General features: G+C 42.9%; 1 protein-coding gene across 2 annotated transcripts in view; it reads right to left on the bottom strand.

Annotated features, from left to right (window-relative positions):
- The window catches only part of EPHA4 (EPH receptor A4), a 107127-nt gene that overhangs the window by 50797 nt on the left and 32584 nt on the right, over window positions 1-23746 (bottom strand). For both annotated transcript variants that reach the window (XM_064516930.1, XM_064516931.1), the window contains exon 4: window positions 13872-14027. In XM_064516930.1, coding sequence (XP_064373000.1) covers window positions 13872-14027 — 156 coding nt within the window. The remainder of the gene's footprint in view (window positions 1-13871; window positions 14028-23746) is intronic.

The raw sequence follows: 23746 nt of genomic DNA, 5'->3' as shown, positions 1-23746 counted from the left end.
TTTAGATGAATTCTGGCTGCCTGGATTCCTCGGGTACATCTGGAAGGAAGCCTGAGATCTGAGCATGCTGTGGAGGAAAAGCTTTGAGGGTTGCATCATGTCCTTGGGTCTACGCTCGAAGCAGCCAGCATGTAACACATCTTCAACAGGAGGCAGTACTTTTATTGTAGATGAGGCAGGTAGGTAAAGAAAGAAATCTTAAATTACATAGAGGTCAAATGCATCTACTTATCTTCAGTAGCTAAATGAATGGACTGCACTGCAAGAGTAGCTGAGCCAGGATTGTTTCTCCATGCTCACTTCAAAAATATGAAATGAATATATTCATTTCAGAAAAAGGGAAGCCCTCCCTCCCTGCCAAACCTTTGCAAGACCGTCACTGAGTTAATGAGGGCTGACAGGTAGGATTACTGCAATAGGAAGACAGACCGCAGACCAGCCCCTGTGATAGCGAGTGCTCCTGCCTTTCGCACCACCAGGCTACAATTCAGGATTTTTATTTATACTCTGGCAGCATTTAGAGCTCCTAGGGACAAGGACCTTTTGCTCAGAGATCAGTGACTAAACACAGCAAGAGCTCTTTCCTGCTCCGAAGAGCTTAGAAACTAGCAGATAAATAAAAGGGAAAGAAACTGGTTTAGCCTGCATTTGTCATGCGGGATCGAGGTACGCAGAGACGAGGAGTGTGGACAAGGGCACACAAGACGTGGGTTGCAAATCTAGGAATCAGTCACAATCTCCAGAGCCGCAGCCCCGCGCCGCCCCTCCATCGCCAGCTCTCCTCCTCGCAAGCACTGGGCATCCCAGGTCCCTGAAGAGGGGCGCTCAGGCAGCAGAAAGCAGTCTCTGCTTAGCCTACAAACACATAAACCTGCTTTTAAAAATACGCTGAGTGTAATGAGGTGGAAGACGCTCCTGAAATCATGAACTCGAGCAATAACGCAGGAACTACTGAGCAGGAATTGAACTAAACCCCATTTACCTCAGAACTCACAAAATTCCTCTACACCAAGGCTCTCTGCTCAGGGCAGGCAGGCAAGGCGACGACGCGTCCCTGAGCACCGTCAGCAAGGCAAGGACATAAGCAAAAGCATTTGGAGGAAACCAGCAGCCGCACCGCCTGCAACGCGGAGTGCCTGCTGCGCAGCTCGGCGCTGCCCTCGCCGAAGCCGTGTGCCTGCGGGAACCCCGGCGGTACCTCGCCGCTTCAAACCCCAAAACCTGCTCCTGGGGAAAACACGAGGGCTTTATAGCGAGAGCCCAACAGAAAAAACAAATGGCTTTTTCTTACAGAACTTCTCCCGCTCCCTTGCGGTAACACCACCACCGAGCCTGCCGATCCGGAGCGTGTCCTGGAGAGCTGCGCTACAGGGGTGCCGTGCTCCTGCCTGAAAGCCCCTCGCGCCCGAGCGAGACCCACCTCCCCGGGGCTGCCCGCAGGCCGGGGCGCTGCTCACGAGGCACGGCACCAGCCCGGCTCACGCTGCCGCTGCCAGCCCCACGGGCCGAACGGCGTGCCTTTTAGCTCAGGCGCTGCAGCCACGTTGGGGTTAAACTCCGACTTACTCTGATGTCCATTAAGATATTTTCCAAGGCTCTAGGTCCAGTTTCACGTGGGAAAATGTGCCAGAGTGAATCAAGCTCCTCAGAAGCAAGAAGTCAGTAATTAGTATGTGGGACAGGGCATAGCAGTGTCTAAACAGAGAAGCAACGAAGCGGAAAACTAGGGAAGCAGATGCTTGCAGGTCACGGAGATGAGTGCACCACCTCCAGCATGAAAAGGAAGATGCGGGGGAGTTTCCCAGTGGTGGGCTGACGTTACAGTTAGGGGAAAAGCAATTTCCTTTCTTTTTGGAGCACAGTTGTTGATGGAGCTATTGGCACTGGGAGTGGGGAACAGTTTCAGATTGATGGGCCTGGTTTCAGACGTTGAAACACAGGGTCTATCTGCTCCTTCAATGGCCAGCAGGATTTGCTTTGTTCCTGACAACACAGCCACTGCTGCTAGATGAGAGGAAAAGCTTCTGCAGCCATGGAAGGCTCCAAATGTCAGCGCTGCTCCACGATAAAGCCAGGCTGGCAGATCACTCGGGAAAAACTTGTCCTGCCAGCCAGATTACTGCACGCGCATAGAAACCCTCTGTGGCCCCGTGGAGAAAAATCTAGCTATGGGACAGATCAGAGGGGAGATAAGGAGCAGTGCCTCTGAAGCACTGTTGCCAACCTCATTGATTGTATCACCAGTCCCATGATTTATAGCATTTTTCTGAAAACTCCTGCTGACAGAGTCATGATATTGCATGAACAATTCAGCATTCTTTAAGCATGGAGCTAATAACGTCCCACAGCCCACAAAAGCTTGAAAAGGTGGGAGCCTCCCGAAGGAGTAAAAAAAGAAAAACCAAACAAAAAAAAAAAAGAGAAACTTTAATTTTGTAAAATAACCCATTTTAAAGTTCATTTTATGATTTTAGGTAGTCAGAGTCTCCCTCTCGCCACCCCAAGACAACAAAACATGAGCAACGGATTTGCACAGCCATTCACAAGTCTCGGGTGAGGGTGGCAAAGAGGACACGCTCTGATCCCATGGGGCCTGAAAGCAGAGTCCCTCGCCCAGCTCATTTACTCGCACCCTGAGCAGACACTGGGGATCCAATCCTACAGACGACATAGAAAACGGAAGTCTTTTTATTTTATTCCTTCTTAGGACTCCCATAAATCTTGCAGGATTCCCGTAAATCTTGCCTCACAATAAACCTACCTAAATCAAGTGAGCCATGAAGCCAATGGAAAAGCCTTGGGTGGAGCAAGTCCACTGTGTGTAACAGTGCTCAGGGAAAAACTGAAGAGTCTGTTTAGCAACAAAGAATCTTTGTCAAGCTGATCTTACTATCTCTTCCTCAACCCTCTTATTAGATTTACTTAAATATATTGGGCAATAGAGATTGTGCTTGGCTTTCTCAAGCTGCAATAAGCTATCACCAGTACTTGTCTGCCTGTCTTTCACCTACATGTATGTCTGTCTGACTGAAGGACAATGTTGAATCCTATGTCAAATAAATATTCAGGAAGACTACTGTGTTTAAAAGGTTAACAGCACGAACATTGACTTGTGCTCAAAGGACAGACATACTTTAGCCTTCTTTCCACAACCTCAGGCTGCATTTTAACTTCTTTCATCCATCACTATTTCTCTCCCTCCTTTCCTATAAAGGCTCAAGTCCCTCTCCTAGTCAGAGGCCTCCAGCAAGCCATCACAAGACTAATAAAAAGCCTGCTGAAATCCAAAACAAGGAAAAGCACCGCCAGCTGACCAGCTCCCTCTTACCTTCCAAATCACAGGACATATCCGTGTGCTATTCTATCCATGTGCTGTTTCCCTCTGAAGGTTATAGGTCTCTGCGGGCATACTTAAAGAGTCTTCGTGATTCAACCCAGGGATCAGACTCTGGCCCAGGCACCACACTTGCTCACGTCCAGCCTCGGAGTGAAGACCCAACAGTGACCTCTCCTCTCTCCACTCAGGGCTGAACAAACTTGTATGTGGTGCAGATGGCGAAGGACCACGACTGTGAAGCAAAACAGGGTGCAGGCCCAATGTGTGGCGTAGGCACACCAGGAGGAGTCACACAAAGCGCACCGGCAGGGTGATGGGCTCGTATGCTGGGAAAAAATGTATTCCCAGCAAAGTGGGTGCAGACTACCACTGGGCATAAAGACTTTTCAAGGAGCTGTTTATTTGCGAAGAGTATTGTATTTTGCATTTACAGCGGCTGCCCAACACGCTGCAGGACCCTAAGAGACTGTTGGCTCAAAGTCTGCCTGAAGTAATGCGGTGGAAGACAGCTCTAGTCCCCCTGAGCAGCCTCCTCTTCTAACACTGTCCTGCTGAGGAAGGTATCCCAAAGCCCCCTATTTCTAATGCCACCAAAGAATAACAGTATAACTGCAGGAGATTCAACCAAGTGAAAGTGGCAAGATTGTTCTGTCAGGAAAGAGAAAGTGTATCCCTACGAATCCACTAAGCCATTTCGAAGGCAACCAGCACAAAGAAGATTAGCTGCAACTGAGCGAATGTTCCTGCCTTCCTCAAGGATCAATCACGCCCAGTCCCTTCATGCATGCAAAAGGAAAATAAAGACACCAGGATCCTCCACATGCCCAAGACCGAGGCCTAACCACATCCCGGCATTCAAAATGTGTGAGGACTCTCTAAATTCAGCACCGCTGCTGAGCCACGAGTCCAGAAGGAGAAGGCCTCTTCCCCCGTCTGGAAGACAAACTGTCTACTACAAACCCGCGTCAAACGACAGGGCTGGAGCTGCACTCCTGGAGCCTCGGGGACTCCGACGAGACAGGCGTACAGACGCGGTCTGCCAGGCACGCAGCGCCGCTCAAACCAAGCCCGTCTACCCTTTCTCCCTCCAGCTGTAAACCCAACTGATCTATGCAACCAGAAAATACCTATGGAAACAACTATCCCTAGGATCATAAGGTAGAACTGTAAATGCTCTGTGTTGGGGAACTTTTATTTAAATGGCTTCTATGACAAAGGTTTTAATATCACTGGTTTTACATCTTACATTTTTATTACTGATCTGCCCAGCAAGGCGCTTCTCCGAAAGCCTCTCTGGGTGTATGCAGTAAATTCAATTACATATTTCTACAGCTGGACCAGACAGACTTGTTTGACATAGAGAATACTGTCTTCACTAAACCAGTTAATTTAGTTCAGCAACAGTATATAGTGAGAAGGCGTGGATTAAAGGACAGCGAGAAGAGAAATAAATGATTCCAGGCAAAACAGCTCCTGAGTGACTTTGTTGTCCCGTATAATGAAAATACATCATGAGGAACGTATAACTTGGTCCTCTGCTGTTGCTAGGATGTCACAATCTCAGTTTTAGACAACCAGCAGCCTGAAATTTTGGGCAGGCCTTTAGAGAAGCTGGTGATTGCAATGGGATTTTATCCAGAGCGAAAGCAACAAAGGTAACAAACAGTTTTTCTTCACTGGACTGATAAACCAGAGCTATAGGTGAAGAAAGATTTTATTTTTTCTTTCCTCTGGGGCCCTGTGGACAGAGCACTGAAGATAAAAGTTGCAGGCTTTGGTTTGGGCACTTTTAATAGACCCCGAGTAGCCTTTAGAGGGTATCTTCCTAGGTTCAAAAACTAACAAAAACATCACAGAACAAACCAAAAACCTCTCCAGCCCTCCATCCAGCACAGGATTTTGACACATTATGCCTTTAAAGTGAATTTAGTACTCATGAGAAACCCACTGACAGCACCCAAAACAAAGGCCTCTCGGCATGGAGCTGTCTGCCCACACTCCCCTGCCCCATCCTCAGTGCCCCTACCAGAGGGCTCCTCACCAAGCAGCTCCTTTCTTTTTTGTGCCAACTTAGTCCTTAGCCACTAACAGCGGTAGTGGATTATTCTGGAAGCAACATTACCCATTAAGGATTACACTGATACTATCAGTATTTGGACTGTAGCCCCATCTGTTTACTATTAACCTGCAGTAGTTAATATTTATTACCTTGAAAGATATATCTGTGGGAGGAGATCTATTAAAAAAGCAAGCTGAAACCCACACTCTTCATGGAAGTGCTAACGGAGGTATTTCAAACATATACCCTCAAGAAGGAAAGACTTCATTATGAGCATCCTGTCAGTCACCAGATCAGTGCATTTAAAATGTAGTCTCTTTTAAAAGAAAGATGTTTTCAAAAGATATGTATGTGGCTGAGTAATGAGCAGGATGAGGCTTTCGATCACTGGAAGGAGTAAATGATTAAAAAAATAATTTACTCAGTCTGGATGTGCATGTGTGTAAAAGCACACTCCTCTATCAGGTTAACGGATGCCTCTGCAGCCAGGGCAATGGATAATTATTTTCAAGTGGGTTGTCACCCCTCATTCAGTCTGCGTTCGCCTGACAGTGTGAAATCAGAAGGAAGCTTCATTGGCAATTCCCACCAGACATCAGAAAACCTCAAGCATGTAGAAAAGACTTTAATCTTCTTTAACTGTTCCCATGCTCTCCTTGAGGGAAATATCACCTCTCTTTCTCAGAACTGAGAAAATAGACCTATAAAGATTATGATTCTAACAAACAGTAAAATAATAGCAGTTGGAAACATTCTAACCTCCCCCCTTGAACTGAAAAAACCTTTTAAACATATTGTTAAATGCAGCAGAGTGCAAACTACGAGTGCTTGTTAATCAAAGTCAACCAGGCAGACCAAAAGGCTTCAACGGGCTTTGGACCAGGACTAACAAAAGAATCTTCTTTATAAGCCTGCCCCAGAGAGATGCTGACCCTCCATCTCCAGTGATTTCAAAGGGAAACCAGAGTATTTAGAAACCTTGAGCTAATCTGCTACATAAGAAATAAGATTTACACAACAGAAAAGACTGCCGTGACGCACTGCAATTTAAAAGGAGCCTAGTATGCACTGGACTGATTTGAATCAGCAACTTGGCCTTGGCTATACTACATATAAGCAGTTAAGTCTTTGAGTTAAGTTACAGGAACATCAGGCACCTGGGGGTACACATCCAACCATCTAACAGCACTAAAATCTAACTGGAAATGCAGTATCAGAAGTGGTGAGAAGTATAACACACCTTCTGCTATAAGAGATCTGAGAGCCAGCTTTTGTGTAACGCAGCAAGAATAAAGAGAACAAGCAAAGAGGTGTAAGGATCCAGACAACGAACAATTCCAAGGATCTTTGGAGCATGTCTACAGAGAACAACGAAATGTCGCTTGAAGACAACAAGCAACTTTGAAGGAGTTAGCTTGGGTACTGAGAGACAGTATGACTGCACTAGGGCTTTTAGTTGCGTTGTCTGCCTTGCCAATGCGACCATCACGCGTCCCTCTCGATGAGGCCTCACTACGCCATTAATGTGCTGACAGTCTTTTAGCAATTCTAATCAATGCTTCCTAACTCAATCATGATCCTAAAATTCATCTCCTCAGGGGCAAAGCTGAGTGTGAAATAAAGAGTTTACCATTTTCAAAGTGGATGCAAAGAAAGTAATTATTAAATAATCAATGTCTTTAAACTCTTAAGTTGCCTCACTGAAATGTCTGGGAAAGTGGTGCCAGGCAGAGCCCTCAAGAGAAAGCACCTTGGCTTCCACCTCCTATTTCATAAAGCTTCATTAAACATGTCCAGCTTCAAAGCTGTCAATAATGTTTCAGCATGTGAGCGGTGAAGCCCTTCAGATAAGCCTTTGCTGTTAATCTTTACCCATCTGAAAGACAAGTTATAACGCAGAGTAAACAGCTGGGCTGTGTAAGTTTGGGCTCAGAAATAAAGCCTGCACTTTCCGGTGACAGTTGTGTATGTTGCTGCCACTAATTGCTTCTTTCAGCAGTTGTGGACAGGTCTCCTGTTGCTGTGGGCTATTTTACACAAGCAGCTGACAGTTAGGACAACCCCTGCTTCTTGCCTGCCTGGATATTCCTGACCACTTATCACTATAGATCATGGGTTTTTACAACTAGTGAGAGTAAAGTCAACAGTCCGCAAGATGCAGCAGCCACTTGAAATATCAGTCATCTGCTTCCCCCCCTTCTCCTTTCTGTGCATGTTTAGCATTACAACTGGTTTTTAATAAGGCATCTGATTTGGTAAACAATTCCTAATTTATTTACTCGGGCAAGACTCCTTTGACTTCAGTGGGAGTTCTGCCAAACTAGGGATCTTGGACTAGGGCCAACGATAAAATGCCCATTTTCCTGGCATGTACGATTTCCTATTTACTTGCCAAGGAACCTTGGTTACCAGCTTCACAATAGGCTTTGTTTCTTTAACACAGAGAACAATGCAATTGATATTTCCTCTGCTCTCAAAGCTAAGGGAGTTAAGTGAGGAGGTCCAATTACTACTGGCAGAGGTGTGAGAAAACTGATGCTTACAGGTGCCACCCTGGGCTCTGGATTTCCCTTTCCAAAACTGCCACATAAGAACACTCTGCTTTGCCAGAAATGGTAAGACATATTATCATATATTCTCAAAAAACCTGTCTGCAGACAATACTATATATCTGTCCACTCACACTTTCTAGACAAAAAGAAACAAATCCCATTGTGAATACCAGAAGGTTACTTGACAGCTTGACTGGAAAGAGTCCCAACCAGAAAAATAGGTAACTCTGTCATTGGCCCAGTTCCTGAATTTCTTATTCTTTCAGTCCTCTAATCTACTCCAATGGCTCTACAGAACTGAGTCCTGACTAACCAAATCAAAGCACCCAGTTAATTGAGTAAATGTCTCTGTTAATTTACAGTTCTGGACAGAGGAAAATCAGAAGACAGCTAATAAACAGTTGCTGTATTTAAAGGAGCGATGACTTCAAGCCTACTGATTATAAATGCACATTGTCAAATGACTCCCATCTCTCCTCCCGAAGCCTTCCTGATAGCCGATTCCTCTTCTGCCCATAACCACTCCCTTCCTTACCCACCATTTTCTCAATCCCTTCAGTCCATGACCACGGATGAGGGGAGGAGAGCCTTCTCCTTTGAAACTCCCGTCAGTCACAATCCTTTCCTATAGGTCTGACAATGATGGATTGCATTTTCCCAGCGACCTGGAGAAGAACTGTTCTCTCCTCTGCTGCAACCAATACACTGTACCTTAAAAGGCATTTTAATATACTGTGTACATGATGAAGAACTTTACATATGTTCTAAGAACAAAATAATTTACTTAAAGGTTGCTGTCATAAAGATATGGAAGAATTATTATGGTGTAAAATTTCACTTCTGAAGATCAGTCTGTATTGTCATTACTTCGTGTTACATACAATGGGCTACTACAGAGGAGGTTAGACTGAACGAACAGTCCCAAAGCAAGTGCGCAAAAGCACTGAGAAGGAAGTACAGCAAAGTCAATGTAAAGCTACCTGCAATGCACTACTCATCATATGATGATGTGTTGTACCCTACTTTCTTAATCTTTAAAAACGAGAGCAGTGATAATCAGCATCTGCCTGGAAATTCAGACGAAGCACAAGTTAAGTTCAAGAAAAAAAGAGCACATTTGTTTATTTATAAGCCTAAGCAATCATAATAAACATATGCTCAAATAATCAGCTCCTGTGTAATTACTCATTTGCAAGCATAGTTATTAGGCAGGTAAATGCACTCTTTTGGGGGAGCGGGAGGGAATGCTGGTCAAATATTTCTCTCTCAGATATTCTGAATGCAGTACAGATGACTGAGCTGAGGGCACACATTAAGACTATAACATTTACAAAATAAAAGTGTTTAGACCTTTCCAACCATTTTTAAAACCTTGACCTTGGAAACAAATAATGACCATGTTATTTTAATGCGCATTCAAATTTTAACAACACAGTCACACAGCACTAGTGGAATTCACATTGAGTTTCCACTGTAGATTGCTCATCATTTCATTATGGTTCATTATGTTGATAACTGTCAGAAAGCATTAGAAGCAGGGGCCTTGAGTAATAGCACTGAAATGGTAATTTAAAAACAATATACTTTCTGGAGGAAATACAGCAGTGCACTAAATTCAATTAGAAGAGGGGAATGTAAAGACAACTAAGTGATGTTTGCTGTCTGAAGTCAGGATCTTTCGATTTCTTCATAATCTAAACTGGAGAAAGCCCTTTTAAAGCAGGCGCTTTTCTCTTGCAACTCACTAAATTTGCCCTCATTAGCTCTAAGCTTCTCTGGTATAAACTGTCTTAAATGCAACCGTTTTAGAAATATTTCAGGCCACGCCAAAATATCAATCAATCAGTCACTGTTTGGGTGGCACAACGGACTAAATTATTCAGGGTCATTTACTGAGACAGATTTCAGGCTGGACAGTCAATGCCGGTAATCTCTCTTTTGTAAAGGGCTTCCAATTAAAAATCATTAATAATCTTAATCAAATGGACAATATAAACAATACAAAACTGTCCCATACTCACTCATAATGTAAGCATTGTTGGTTAAGAAACAGTTAGAGAACCCAGTTCATTAACAGTGGAGACGCAGGACCAACATCTATTAACTTGGGTGGGAACTGCACCTGCCTACGCCAGACTGCAATTCACAGATAATCTACTGTCCACATCCTTATGGAAAAGGAAATTCAGAAAATGAAGATCATTACTTAAATTGGTTGCTTTTCTGCCTCACAAATTTGTGTATTGGTAAGGCGATTTATTCTCCATTAGATTGCTAACCTCATGACAGACCCATCTTCTGAGCAAGTACTGAGAACTAATGAAGGACTGAATAGTTGCATTAATATAACTTTTGCTGTGCTTGAGAAGGGAAAAATGACCGTGTTTTCTTCAGTTTGTGCCCAAGTGTATTACAGGTCAATCATAACGTCTCCATGCCCAAGCACACAGCTGACAAGTCCACTGTGCTTCAGAACTGAAAGTCTGAATTCCCAGCTTAGTCAATGAGGCAGACCCAGAGTTGCAGAGACACTTGCGTATGAGGAGGAGGCAGCTGCTCTACTCCTTCATGGTGATGCATCCCTATATGCATCTTTTCCTTCAGGTTTGCCATAAGTAAATACGTATATGTCAGGGTGTCTATGCCTCCCCTTCCAACACAGCCGACTCCACGGTCCTCTGCACTCGCACCCAGCCACATTCTGCTCTTACTTTTAGGAGATTTAAACCAGGCCTAACTACTCACTTCAGTAGAGATAAAATAAAATAGAATACTGAAACCAGAGTTTGGGTTATTTGTTTAGATAGGATGACTGGCTTAACTGAAGATGAAGCATAGTTTTACAACTCAACAACAGACAGAGAAGATACCAGATACTGGGGTTGCAGAACAAGAAAAACTGAAACCTCTGGAGTAACTCTTCTGATCACCATCTCAGAAAGTATTATTTACCATGGGAACTGTGAGAAGGAAAGGAAAGGGAAATCTCTAATTCTCCTTCATCCTCTGGCACAATCAGGCTAATGGAAAAGTTATAACAGTCTTCCTCCTCCAGCTTAGAAGGCGAGATAAGTGACGAGGCCAGCCTGTTTATTACTAAAGGAAATCAATGGCCACGGGTCAAAGCTTTACAAAAACACATCCTAAGAAGCCTGAAGTTCTTAATCTTAAAAACTGTTTAGAAATAATAAAGAAAGGATCAATCCACAGTCTATTTCAGGTGTTCCCTCCAAATTACCCAATGTTACCTTTATTCACCTGGTCTAATAGTTCTCCAAGTGAACAGAAACCTGATTTTACAAGCCAATGGAGCAGAGTCTATCTTTTTGCTAGAAGAATGGATCTCAGATACTGTGTTTTATTTCTTCATTAGTGTGCCGTCACACTGAGCGATTACTAAACGTAGGGCTGAATGAGAATACCAGGGTTAAAGGGAGCATAATGAACAAAGAAGGTGCCTGATTATTATGGCTGTCAGCACAAGGGAATTGGGTTTGTCACCTGGCTTAACCAACTGGTAAGAACTGATTAGAGTCTGAATCCGTCTGAAAGAGCCTTTGATGTTTATGCTCCCTTCTGTCTCCACATCTTGTCAGGAAAGGCAGACAAACGGGGAGCGTCTTCCGGAGGGGCTTCCTTCAGCAGAGGCCCTTGAAATGGCTTCTGTCACTTGCCTCAAATGAGCTGGCAGAAGGCCACGCGGCGTGGGTAGGAGGGCAGACCGACGGCCCTCGAGGAGCCTCTGGCACCACGCTGCTCGCACAGTGCGGAGGGGCGACGCGCAGGGTGGCTCTCGCAGCCAGCGGGGCTCGTAGGTGTAGGTGCCACCGCTGTAGCAACCTCCAAACATCGCTACAGCAGACCTCAAAGAGGGGATGTCAGAGAGCAAAGCAGCAGGTAGGGGAGCAAAGCCGCTCCATGAGCCAGCTCAGAAATAACCTCTGGATCCTCCTTCACCTTGGATCACACAAATGCAAGCCATTTAGTGACTAAAAAATTCAAGGTGCGATCTCTCCAGACGCAGGCCTGGTATCCTTGAGATTGTGTTTTTGGCTTGCCTCTATGTACTTCCAGTCCTCCTAGACAGCAGATGTGAAGACTGAGAGCAGGACCACGGCCCTTATTCTGTCTTCTTCATTTCTCCTATCTCCAGGGTAAAAGATCACCAAGATCAGGGACTGTGATTTACCTTCAAAACAGGAATGAGGAAGAGTGCCAGAGGTAGGCCCAAGATTTGACAAAAAAAGAGCTAAACTTATAGGAGTACATTTTGCACATACAAGTGAACAGACATATTTGCCTACAATTTCCTCAACTGGAAGTGTTTTGCTACATATTAGAGCTCTCTCCTCATACTTTAGTCACTGCACATGCCCATTTAAATTCAAGCATTTGATTACTAATTTTATTTCAATTTGGTCAGGATATCACTCACTAGGACCTGAGCTATATAAGAAACTTTTGTTGGTATGATGTTCTTTAGTGTGCACCTTCTGAGCAATAGCTTTGCTGTTACAAAAAAGCAATTTCACTATGAAAATGGTCCAGGTTTATTTCTCCTAGAGAAGTGGTGTAAATTATATTGTCAAAGCATGTTTCTACCCACTTCAGCAGAGTTTGATGATAAACTAGACCTCCATCCCCAGTCAATGCTTGGCAAGGGATATAAGGAGCTCTCTGCTTTCCTACCAAGCAGATACACCTGGGTATGCCCAGATCTGCTTCACCACCACCAGCAGTAACTCACAGCTGAAAAGAAGTTGATCACTGAAGAGAAGCTGGAATGAAGGAGTGTGAGAAAGGAATGAATGCTGGCTTAGTTATGGACGTACTTTGTTTCTGCCTTGTAAGGGAGAAATTAAGATTTAAATAAATGTGAGTCATATCTCCAAAATGAATTTGGATTATATTAAAATGTTAAAAAAGAAATATATCATCCTTCCCTCACTCACAGACACAAACATACTACATAAATACACAGACGAATTCCAAAAATCTGGAAGCATTTCCATTAGCTTTCAGAGAAAGCCACACATGGGCATCCCCTAGTAAAATACAGCCCTTCTATTTATTGTTTCAAACCATTCTGCTCCCATAGAAATGAGAATCAAAGAACTAGATGATCACAATTTAACACCAGGGCATGTCTAGGTTCCCAGGTCTTTGGCGGTGGAAGCCATTAACCAAAACACAGAACAAGGAGTTTTTCCAGTAACTTGGTGGGTGTGCTCAGCGCACTATGCCTTGTTCTCCCTGCTGAAAAAATTCTGGTGGAACTAAAGCATAATTCCATTTGTTGTATCTGATGTATTTATATACCAAGGATAAAATATATGAAAGTTTGGGGGTTTGTTTCATTAAGATTTAAGATTTGTTATTACCATCACTTTCAGAGGAAAACTTTTATGTTCCTAAGGGTCACCAGCTGTATTTTGAGCCAATTAAAGAGATTATAAATATTACATATTTTCCCTATGTCACTTAATTATGAGAAAATCTTTCACAATTTCTACAAATATTAATATTTAAAAGGACAAGAGGACAGGTCCTCAGATTGGAACTTAGACCTGTATTTTATTCCCAGCTCCACTACTGAGGTGTGCAAGTCACTCTGCTTTCTCTGCTTTGTCTCCTCTCAAGTCCCCCGATTTATTTAGACAGTAATCTCTCAAGAATCAGTGCAGCCACACCACTGTTAGGAAATCAGGGCCGAGAACGAATGTTTTCTCTCCGAGATGCGTGATCCAAAACACTTACTGCATCTGCAAAGGGCTGTAAGAGCTACTGAATGCTGCCATCAGAAGCAGGACACTTCTCAAAGGGAGACACAAATCTCCAGGCAATGTTTCATACATACACAGCAAAAGAAAGATAAGAAAAGAAACAGATGATGATGGGGAAGACTGTGAAAAGACTAACTTACGAGTGCAGGGCATGGAGGCAGCATCATTTTCAGCTCGGAAAAAGCCCCGATCACAGGTGCAGGAGGTAGAGCCTTCCCAGATGGAGTAGCTGTGAGGCGGGCATTTGGCACAAGCAACATCTGTCGAGAGAGCCTTGTAGTATCCGATTTTGCAAGCTAGATGGAGAAACAGGAAGGGAGAGTGTTACTTGCCCAGGCTGCAATCATAAATTGCTGGCTTACTTATTCAAAATCAAGGCAGGAGACATTTCAAAGAGATCAAATGATGTCCTTTTAGCCCCAGGTGAAAAATTAACAATCAACACACTCTTAATGAGCAATCCTATGCCAGGGGATACTGATTTCTAATTCCAGCAAGAGCCATTTTAAAAGCTGGCCTGGAGACATTAAAAAAAATAAATAAATAAAACCCATACTTTTCTACTGACACTGCCAGAAAATCAGCTGCCTCTTTGTGTTTACTGCAGAGCTGCATGTTGCTTAACCCATGTCCACCTGCATTCACACACACACACTCAGAGCACAACAAAAAGGGTGCAGTTGGTTTATTCTATGACCACTTAAGGAATGGCAGCTGACAGGGAGACACTGCCAATTTTTAAGAGGGAGTGGAATAGGAACCCACTGTGATTGGCAGCGAGGCCCTTAGTCTAACATGCCCGGAAATGGCATGTTTCCCTTCTGGCAAGGCAGAATTAATTTGGCTCTTTCTCCCTGAGGGAGGAAATCAGCAATGTTCTCCCCTCCTCGAAGCCAGGGCATATCAATGACTGCACCACTGGCATGAGGTCCCATGTGCGGTTGGCAAGCGTTCGGTGACATCATCTTCATAAATGCAATGCTTTCACGGATGGCTACTTTTACATCACTTGGAAAAAACTCATTAGGATCATTAATAACACATTTCAATACTGGCTAATAGGTATGTCATCCTAGAAATTTCGCCCTTGGCTAGAGATAAAAGTCCACCATCACCACTGGCTTCCAGGCCTATGGAGAACATAGAAAATGCCCAAGCATTTTTTTTTTTTTTTAGGACAGATGTGTAAAGAGGAAAGGTTACTTTCAATATTTACTGCATGACTCACTCTCACATCTTGTCATTTATCACCTACCCTACCCTTTAGGGTTCCCCTGTTATTTGCATGCCTCCAGAGCACAGCACGCAGCTTCTTTCACAGTCGCTCTCCTTCCCTGGGCCCAGCCACTGCTTGTTCTTTGGGTGTGAGCCCTTCCTGTACTTACTCATTTTCTCTCTTTCATGAAGCTCTCCAAATGGGAAACGGAGAGGGATTTTAGTAATGCGTTCCTAAAGCAGCAAGTTACTTCAGTCTTATTAACCAAAGCCATTTATGGAATTTCCTTAATGAGTCCTAACTTTACAACGTGTCGCCCGCCACCAATAAAAGCGCTGCGAGACCAATCCGCTTTGGCTGCCACTGGACCAGAGACTCTTATAAAAACATGCTGCTCAAATGACTAGGATTTATGCTTCCAGAGTTTACATACATCACGTAATTAGATAAGGTTCCACTTGCAAGGTGCTTTTTGGCTATGCTTCAAATGGCCTTGGGGTTTTGATTAAAATCCAAAACCACAGCCTCGGCAGGAAGACTCACCGGGTCAAACCCAGCCTCCCCACATCAAAGACAATTAGTCCCCGAACACAAATACCAACCCACTGGGTTTGGCCTCTCGGTCAGTCAGTCACAGCAAACAAAGGCGACTTGTGTGAAAATAACTTATTTTTCTCCTGATGTGAATTGCCAGGGGAAAGAAAAGAAAAAAAAGAAAAAAAAAGGAATATTACCTTTCAGTGTTTGATATGATTTGCACTATCTCGTGAGTGTGTTGTGCCATCAGTACCTGTCCTCTTGTGACTGCTTTAACAACAGTAACAGTCAAGTAGCAGATTCTGATCTGAGATACTATTCCTGGTTTTCACTGTCATAACTCAGATCAGAAATATGCCTAAATCTGTGTAAGACCAGAACAGATACAGACAGACATAGGCTCGATGTCATATATAAAGAAAAGCAATGGCAAAAAGAATACAGATTGAGAGCAGATTTAACTGCTTTTATCCAACAAAATTCATTCAACTACTCAAATAAAACAAAAAACGTAATCTCTAACATGACTGCCTATATGAACATAATCGTTCACAGAAATTATTAAATGAAGAGTTGTCTTTTGCATCTTCTTAGTATTAAAATATTTAAATAAAAATAAACAATCTTGTACAAAGCTGACTCTGCTCTGGCTATAACATTTTACTGGAAACGGTAGAAAAACGTCACAGGTAACATTTTTGCGACCATTCCTCCTCCCTACTTTCTTTCCAGACTCAGTGGTTTAAAAGGGATTGCATGAATACAGCGGGTACTGCAAGGTCAACAGTTTATAATTCAAGGATTTTTTCCCCCTTTGTTTCATGCAATGTATTTTGTTTTCTACTATATTAAGCCAAGATCATTAATATTTCAAGACCTGAAGAAAGCTCTCCAAATGCAGGGACTGCTTTTGAAGCACAGAAAGCCATTTTCCTTCAGCTGTACACCTACTATTGAACAGTTCATTTTCTCCATTTTAGTGTGCTCAGATATTCACCACATTTCAGCACTTGACATAGGAGAACATTTGAGAATATGCTGCATTTAACCAACTGTCCTTTCCTCCTATGAGCTCCATGGTCCTGGCACTTAAAGCTTGAATCTACCTCTATAAAAGTTGTTCTTAGCACCAAGTATTGCTGAAACACCTATTACAACCTGGGATGGGCTTTTTCTGAAGGTTAATATTTTAGCAGACAAACAAGAAGTCTGTGGCGAACCCATCCCCGGAAAGTCTCTACTGCTTACTCACGACAAACCTTCATCCCGCTTCCTTTCCAGGAAGGATTTGCTGGCTGAGACAGGGCATGAATGGCGTTCTTACACAGCTTTCGAAAGATACCATTGTAAAAAGATTAGTTCACATGTGCAATACAAACTTTGAATTCAATTCCTTAGCTTTGCCTTAATTAGTTCTTTCTGTTAGTTTGGGAAAAAAAAAGAGAGAAGAGAAAAATCTTTTCTCACATTCAGATCACCTGCAGATACAAAAAGGTTACAATCATCTGCACTATATCCAAGGAAAATTCTTAAACGAAAATATTTTCAGTATGAAAAAATCCATCATTTTTTCTTAGAACTAATCATACTCATTTTGAACAGTGATCAGCATGAAATAATTATGTTGATATCTTTGAATCCTGCTGTAAAAAAAAAAATCTATTTAATTATATTTCTGTTAAAGCAAGACAGGATTTGTTAAACATAGCTGGTCATCACTATACGCTCTTTTTCTTATAATTTAGAGTGATACATGTGAAAAATGAGAAGTGGTCTGAAGAATTATGGAACTTCACTCAAATCTGAATGTAAATTTTCTCAAGCTGTTTTAACAAATTCCCTTTTCACATTTAAGCCTGATTTTCAGAATCCTAGGGCTTTCTGAAAAAAAGAACATGTGTGGGCTGAAAAGTCTGTTTGCTTGGTTTCTCCAAATACTGAATTTTCTATTAAAAATTTCAGCCAGCAATTTCAGAATTTGAAAACCTCTCTCAGTGGATAAAGTTCTAGTCACGTTCTTTTTAGTCACAGCTACAATAAAACCTAAGTATTAAAAAAAATATTGTCCTTAGCTGATTTTAAATGATCTATGATGCCTTCCTAGGTTTGGGAAAAATATTAGAAAATATACATATATACTGACACATTTAAAATTGTTGGAAAAAAATCTCTCAACTCTTGCTCTCAAATTGTTCCTTTTTATTTGCTGAAATGGCAATGAATCTTCCCATCATAATTTGGAAGGTTTCACTTGCTTAATAGTTCTTTAAAAAAATTGGCTTAACTTCTTGCAGAAGATTAGATAAAAAACCCATCCCGGTCTCTGGCAAGCTCCAGTTACACTTTTTGGTGCTCCTAAGGCGGCAATGTTCCTCTCTCCACGCAGGCGAAGGCTAAAGGATACGTTGCACTAGGCAGGGAAGCCGGCCGGGGGCCCGGCTGCTGGCTGAGCTCTGGGCAGAAGACGGGACGGGAAAGTCCAAGCGAGCTCGCTGAGCCCAAGCCCGCACGCGCTACCCAGCTTTTCCTGCCGCAGCCCCAGCTATCGCGGGCCAACACAAACACGGGCAGCAATCGTTTTTAACCTGATGACTCAACCTCTACCAAAGGTGAACGTTCACAATGGAGAAAATACTGGTTTCCAGATTAGTAACTAATAAAAAGAACGGAATGACCAAGCTGAATTAGAAACACATTTGTTGCTGAAGTAAATCTAGTTAAGCCAAAGACCTTAAGAAAATTTGGCATTCTAAAATTCTTATTTACAGCAGCAGGAAAGAGAGACTACCGGGATGACAGTCCTGCACAGGCAGAGGTACGCCACAGGCGCACCAACGCTGGACTGCAGAGCCATCGTCCTACCAAACGCCGTGCTTAAGGCCACGTTCTCCAACAAGCCCTGCAAAGAGGGAGGGAGCCCACGACAGAATCGGCAACTTAATGAAAGTGCACACACTCCCGCTGCACTCCTCCTTCCCAAAAGGGACTGCACACCTCTCAAAACATTCATTATTGCAGGCAACTGAATAACATATGTAAAGATTTGTGTTTCTAGCTGAAATTTAAGAAACAATGCATTCGATAGTTTCCACTGTTTGAGGCAGAAAAATCCATCAGCTGTGTAGTCAAGAAAATTTCTAAATTCCTTGAGATGTGATTTTGAATTAAAATTCTCCCCACACACAACAGAGAGGAGAAGACATCTTTTTTATTATAGATGATCATAGCCAACTTTCATGAAAAACCCTAAAACAATATATTCTTGGTGAAATGAAGGACAAAGTAAATTTGTTAAGAAAAGAGATTCCAGCGCCAAGCTTACATATTTAAGCAATAAAAAAAATTGTTTTTAAAAGATGCTCATCACTGGTTACATTGTGTACAGCTCCTGCCCTTTTGGAAATATTTTAAGCTTGTGCTTTAACTGCACCCTTAGGAATAAAAAGTTAGTTTTATTTTTCCCCTCTAATGTTCTTCTCATTCTTTCAAAAAGGATGGATTTTCTCTCTCAGATTGTAACAAAACCACATCTGCCACATAAGTAGGCAGCATCTTCTCAGCTCTCTTTTACTGTTATTACCATTTCTGAACAGATTTTTGTGTGTTAATTATAGAACTCAATTGTTTGGATAGTCTCTTTTGATGAGCTTTCTGCCCCGCACCATGAACCTCTCAGTTATTGTACAGCTGTTTTTGCTCCAAATGCTCATCAGGGTTTTCTAATTGTCAAGCTGTCCCGGCGACTAGTTCTTTTGACCTAAAAGTCAAAGAAAGGGAGTCGCCCTCGTCTCCCCGACATGAATACCATAGGGCTCCCAACGGCCCCCCTAATACCTACGAGACAATGCCTTTCCAGATCATTGCCACTACGAGCATAATTGGTTTTTGGGTGAAATGAGAAGATTTTAAATAGGATGAATTAATGAGTTTCTTGTAAAATTAAGTCGTTCTCCTGGTCCAATCTAATTACTCACTGTAATGCCCCTGAGGGTGATAAATAAAGATCCTTAGAAACCAGAAGAACAAAAAAAAAAAAAAGGGGGGGTGGGGGGGAGAGAGCCTTCTCTGGAGCCTTTCTTAAAAGTCAAGTTGTAGAATTTGATGTGATGTACCAAATGCTGTTCGCAAATAAAGTCAGACTCCTTTGATGTTCATATTGTAAGATCTTTGTCTCCTATTGATAACAACTTTACATTTTCTACAAATTAAAATGAGTTCCACATCTCTAACTCGTATCACTGACGAGAAAAACAATGCTGCTATGCACTAAGTGCGTATTTCTATTGCGTGAATGACACATGGAAATACAAATATAATGCCACCGGAGAGAAAAATGTTTGGCTTTGGCGCAGCTTTACTCTGTGATTCGGGAAAAAGTTAATCAGAACTTCAAAGCAAAAATATGGGGACTTAGATGACTCAGTGAAGTCCAGAGCTCTGTCTAAGCCACTGAAACTCGGTTTGCATAGGCACACATGCAGCACTGGCTAGCAAAGCTGCAGCATAAACCGAAAGGAAGAGTTATTCAGGCAGCAAAACTGAGCAACCTTAACAAAACAGCTTTGGTTATTTTTTTCCCCAGTGCAGCAACCTTGGCTTCAAGTTTGCAGTTTTGAGTGTTTTTTTTAAACATCCTGGGCTGACACAGTGATGACAGCAAAACCTCAGGCCTGGCATGAACAACAGGCAAGTATCATCTCTCCAGACTCTCAACACCCACCGGGTAGCCCACGCACCCACTCCTCTAGCCGGCTGTGCTAGAGACGCGGCAGGGCAAAGGCTGTGGGTAAACCTGCCAGAGGTGAAAGCTGCAGAGAAACAAGTGGTTTGGTTGGTTCCAAAATCTCGCCAAAATTGAACCTTGCAAGGCCAAAGTCTGCATAAGTTGTATTAAACAGACCTTATCTGACTGGATTTTTTTCTAATTCTGTAACCGTAACTCAAAATGTGCTGAGTTAAACTGTAAGTTTAAAGAGAAACTACACACATACATGCTCTAGTTGCACAGCATCTCAGAGCCACTTCACCCACAGCATGGACCACAGTGACCACGATGGGAGGAATCAGTGGCTCCACTATGGATGACTCTGCAGAGCTCTTCTTGCTGATGGGGAAAGGTTCAGTTGCAGGCAGCAGGATGAGGAGGAATAACGTAGGGTCACAAGCCCAGAAAATGCAGTCAAACCTACTGAGTATTATTGATTCCGCTATGTTAAATTTAAATCTTCTCTTTCTCTTGTTACTACCGTCACATTGTTACGAACATAGACTCGGAGAATAATTTTTGCTGGAAGGGACCTCTGGAGGTTCTCTCACCCAACGCCCTGCACAAAGCAGAGCCACCTCAGTAGGTGTGACATTTGCCTTTTTTCATTTGTTAGGAACCTCCTCTGACCTTTCAAAGATTACAGACAGCAGCCCTACAATGGCACCGGCCAGCTCCCTCAGCACCCTCAGATACAGCCCATCAGGCCCCGCAGATTTGTGTGCATCCAGTTAGTTTAAGTGCCCTTCAACGCAGTCTTCTCCTGTAACGCTTCACTCCCACAGGAGGCCCAGGGACCTGGGAGAGCAGATGGCAGACCTTATCAGTGAAAGCCAAGGCAAAAAAAGCATTCAGTATCTCTGCCTTTTTCCATTTGGACACTTGGTCCATTTGGTCACGAGGTCTCCTGCTCCACTGAGGCAGTGGGACCACATTTTTCTCAGCCTTCCTTTCTGGTGCCAACATACTTTAAGAAGCCCTTCTTGGTGTCCTTCACATCCCTTGCTACATCCAACTCCAGCTGAGCTATAGCTTTCCTAACTTCACCCTCGCACGCTCAGGCAATGGCTCTATATCCCTCCGGAACGGTCCATCTCCACATCCACCTTTCGGGTGCTTCCTTCCCGTGCCTGAGCTTTGCTAGTTTTTCCCTGTCCACCCACACTGGTCTCCTGCTACACCTGCTTTACTTGCTGCACACCAGACCACACTGTCCTTTGAGCAGGTTGTCCTTCAAGACTAATCAGCTCTTCTGGGCTTCTCTGTTGCTTTTCTGGCAAGCAGATTCCTGAACAAGCCAAAATCTGCTCTCCTGAAGTCTGGGATTTTAATTCTTTTAGTATAGAAGAATTCTAGTGAAGTAAAACAGGAAAGAAAAAAGACTCACTAGCCCAGCAAAGAGCACAAGCACAACAAGATACAGCATCTGATAGAGAAATCTGTTCAAAAGAAAACTACAGGCACAAACAAGACAGCCAGGTGCATAATACCAGGAACAGAATGGCCTATTAACCCCACCCAAAAAGGTCTTATTTGCCCTGTTACCATTTCCTCATGTCAGAGTCAATTGGCAAACTTACTTGTGATAGAGCCCTACACTTGAAAATTGCATGCTGTGAACACGGGACCATGGCACTGCTGGCACTGTTACTCTTCAAAATCCTCTCTTTAGGGACAGTTTGCTAATTTGGGGTGCCACTCCTCCACTGGATCAGTTCTCCTGGCTTTTACACAGAGAAATACCATGTTTTTCCTATATAGAAATTTTTCAAACTAACTTGCATCTAGTACAAGTATATGTATATGTGTATGTATGTATATATATATATATATATATATATATATAAATGATGCTGATAACCTAATCATTTTAAAAGCTGAAACCTGCTTGCTTTCTTTCATCATTCAACCTCTTCCAAGGAAACCATTACACTTAACCCAGTCAAATACATAAATATATATGATTTATATGTTAAATAACTTCCATAGGCACATGCATTGAGAGGCCCAAATATGAAAAGTTAGTTTTCATTCTAAAAAATATTAAGAATTATTCTGAGCTTTGCTATACAGCTGACAGATCAAAACTGCAGAAAAAAACCCTCCAAGAATATACAAACTTGAAAATATCATATTTGTATGAATTAGATGTATTTTACAGATGCAACATCTCCCCTTGCTATAGCTACGACATTGGCGGGGGGGAATGGTTGGGGGTTTTCTACTTCCTATGTTTTGCAAGTTTAACGTTTTCCACACCATCATTGCTAATAATCTTTGATACTGCCTAGATCTCTTATCAGCACTGTCAGCATCATAAGCTGCTTCTAGCCCCATGCTAAGGCAGCTCGCTGAAAAGTTTCCATCAGGATGTTCTCAAGGAAAATCAGCCTCTGGACAGAGTATTTGCTGCAAATGTTTTCTGTCTGAAAATAAAACAAAAATTAGAAAGTTAAAAATTAGGGGTCAGGTTGAAACAGTTGATTTCTGGCTGAAGCAAGCCTTTCTCAGTGAGAAGTCAGCGTTTTCCACGAAAAAAGAAAACTCCAGCCAGCTCTGCTCCCTACAGGAAGGTATTTGCTAGGACCGGCAATCGCCAGCAAAGCTCGGCGAGCCGGCAGGCGGAAAGGACTGCTTGTCCTGACAATACTTGGAGGTGGTGTCCCTTCCTTTCCAGGCAGCTGGAGGTCCGATTCAGCAGAGCATTCAAGAGCACATGTAACTTCAGCCTATGTTTGAGTGTTTTAATGAATAGGGATGTCCCCGACTGAGCTGGGGACTCAGCACCTGAATTTTTTTTTTTTTTTAATAAATTGAAACGATAAGTGAAGCCCGTGCTATGGACAAGACCTCACTTCTCAGAGCCTGCAAAGGAGTGGCTTCAGCGCAGACAGTCCCCGCTGACATACTTGCACAACCACTAATCAGATCTTTAAAATATTACCGGCTGTGCCAAGCGCTCGGACGTGCTCTGTTCCAAGCTGCTCAGGCTGCCACTGTGCTCTATCAGAGATCCCATCTAACTTGGAAGGTTTAATCACCTTTATACAAACTGTGAGATTAAGAGATGAGCCAAGTATTCAGTTTCAAATAATTACTCAATTAAAAAAGTTGACAGTTTCCCTTGAACAGAAGCAACAAGATGAGATTCACAATGCTGAAAGATTTTTTTAAGCAAGCCCCAGAAATAGAGCTTCTTTAAAAATAAGAAATCATACAGAAAACCATGATTTAGGGGTTTTCAGCAACTAAATTTTACAGAAAAAATCCCTACTAAAGTTTTACAATATACTCTAGCAAAAGCTGATCAAGTAGCCTGGATCTCCACATTAACAAGCTCTAATCCTTTTGTCAGAGGACCTGCTTACAAGCTGCTCTCCCCAGTGGTGTAGAAGCACTGGTGGGAGGAGAGATCTGTATCTCAAAGCACTGTCCAACCGGTCTTGGGATTATCTCTCATCTCCTAAATCTTAACAGCTCTGTAAAAGGCAATTAAG

The sequence above is a fragment of the Dromaius novaehollandiae genome, chromosome 9, assembly GCF_036370855.1.
Source record: "Dromaius novaehollandiae isolate bDroNov1 chromosome 9, bDroNov1.hap1, whole genome shotgun sequence".
In the NCBI taxonomy this organism is placed as follows: Eukaryota; Metazoa; Chordata; class Aves; order Casuariiformes; family Dromaiidae; genus Dromaius; species Dromaius novaehollandiae.
This window is presented reverse-complemented; position numbering and strand designations above follow the sequence as displayed.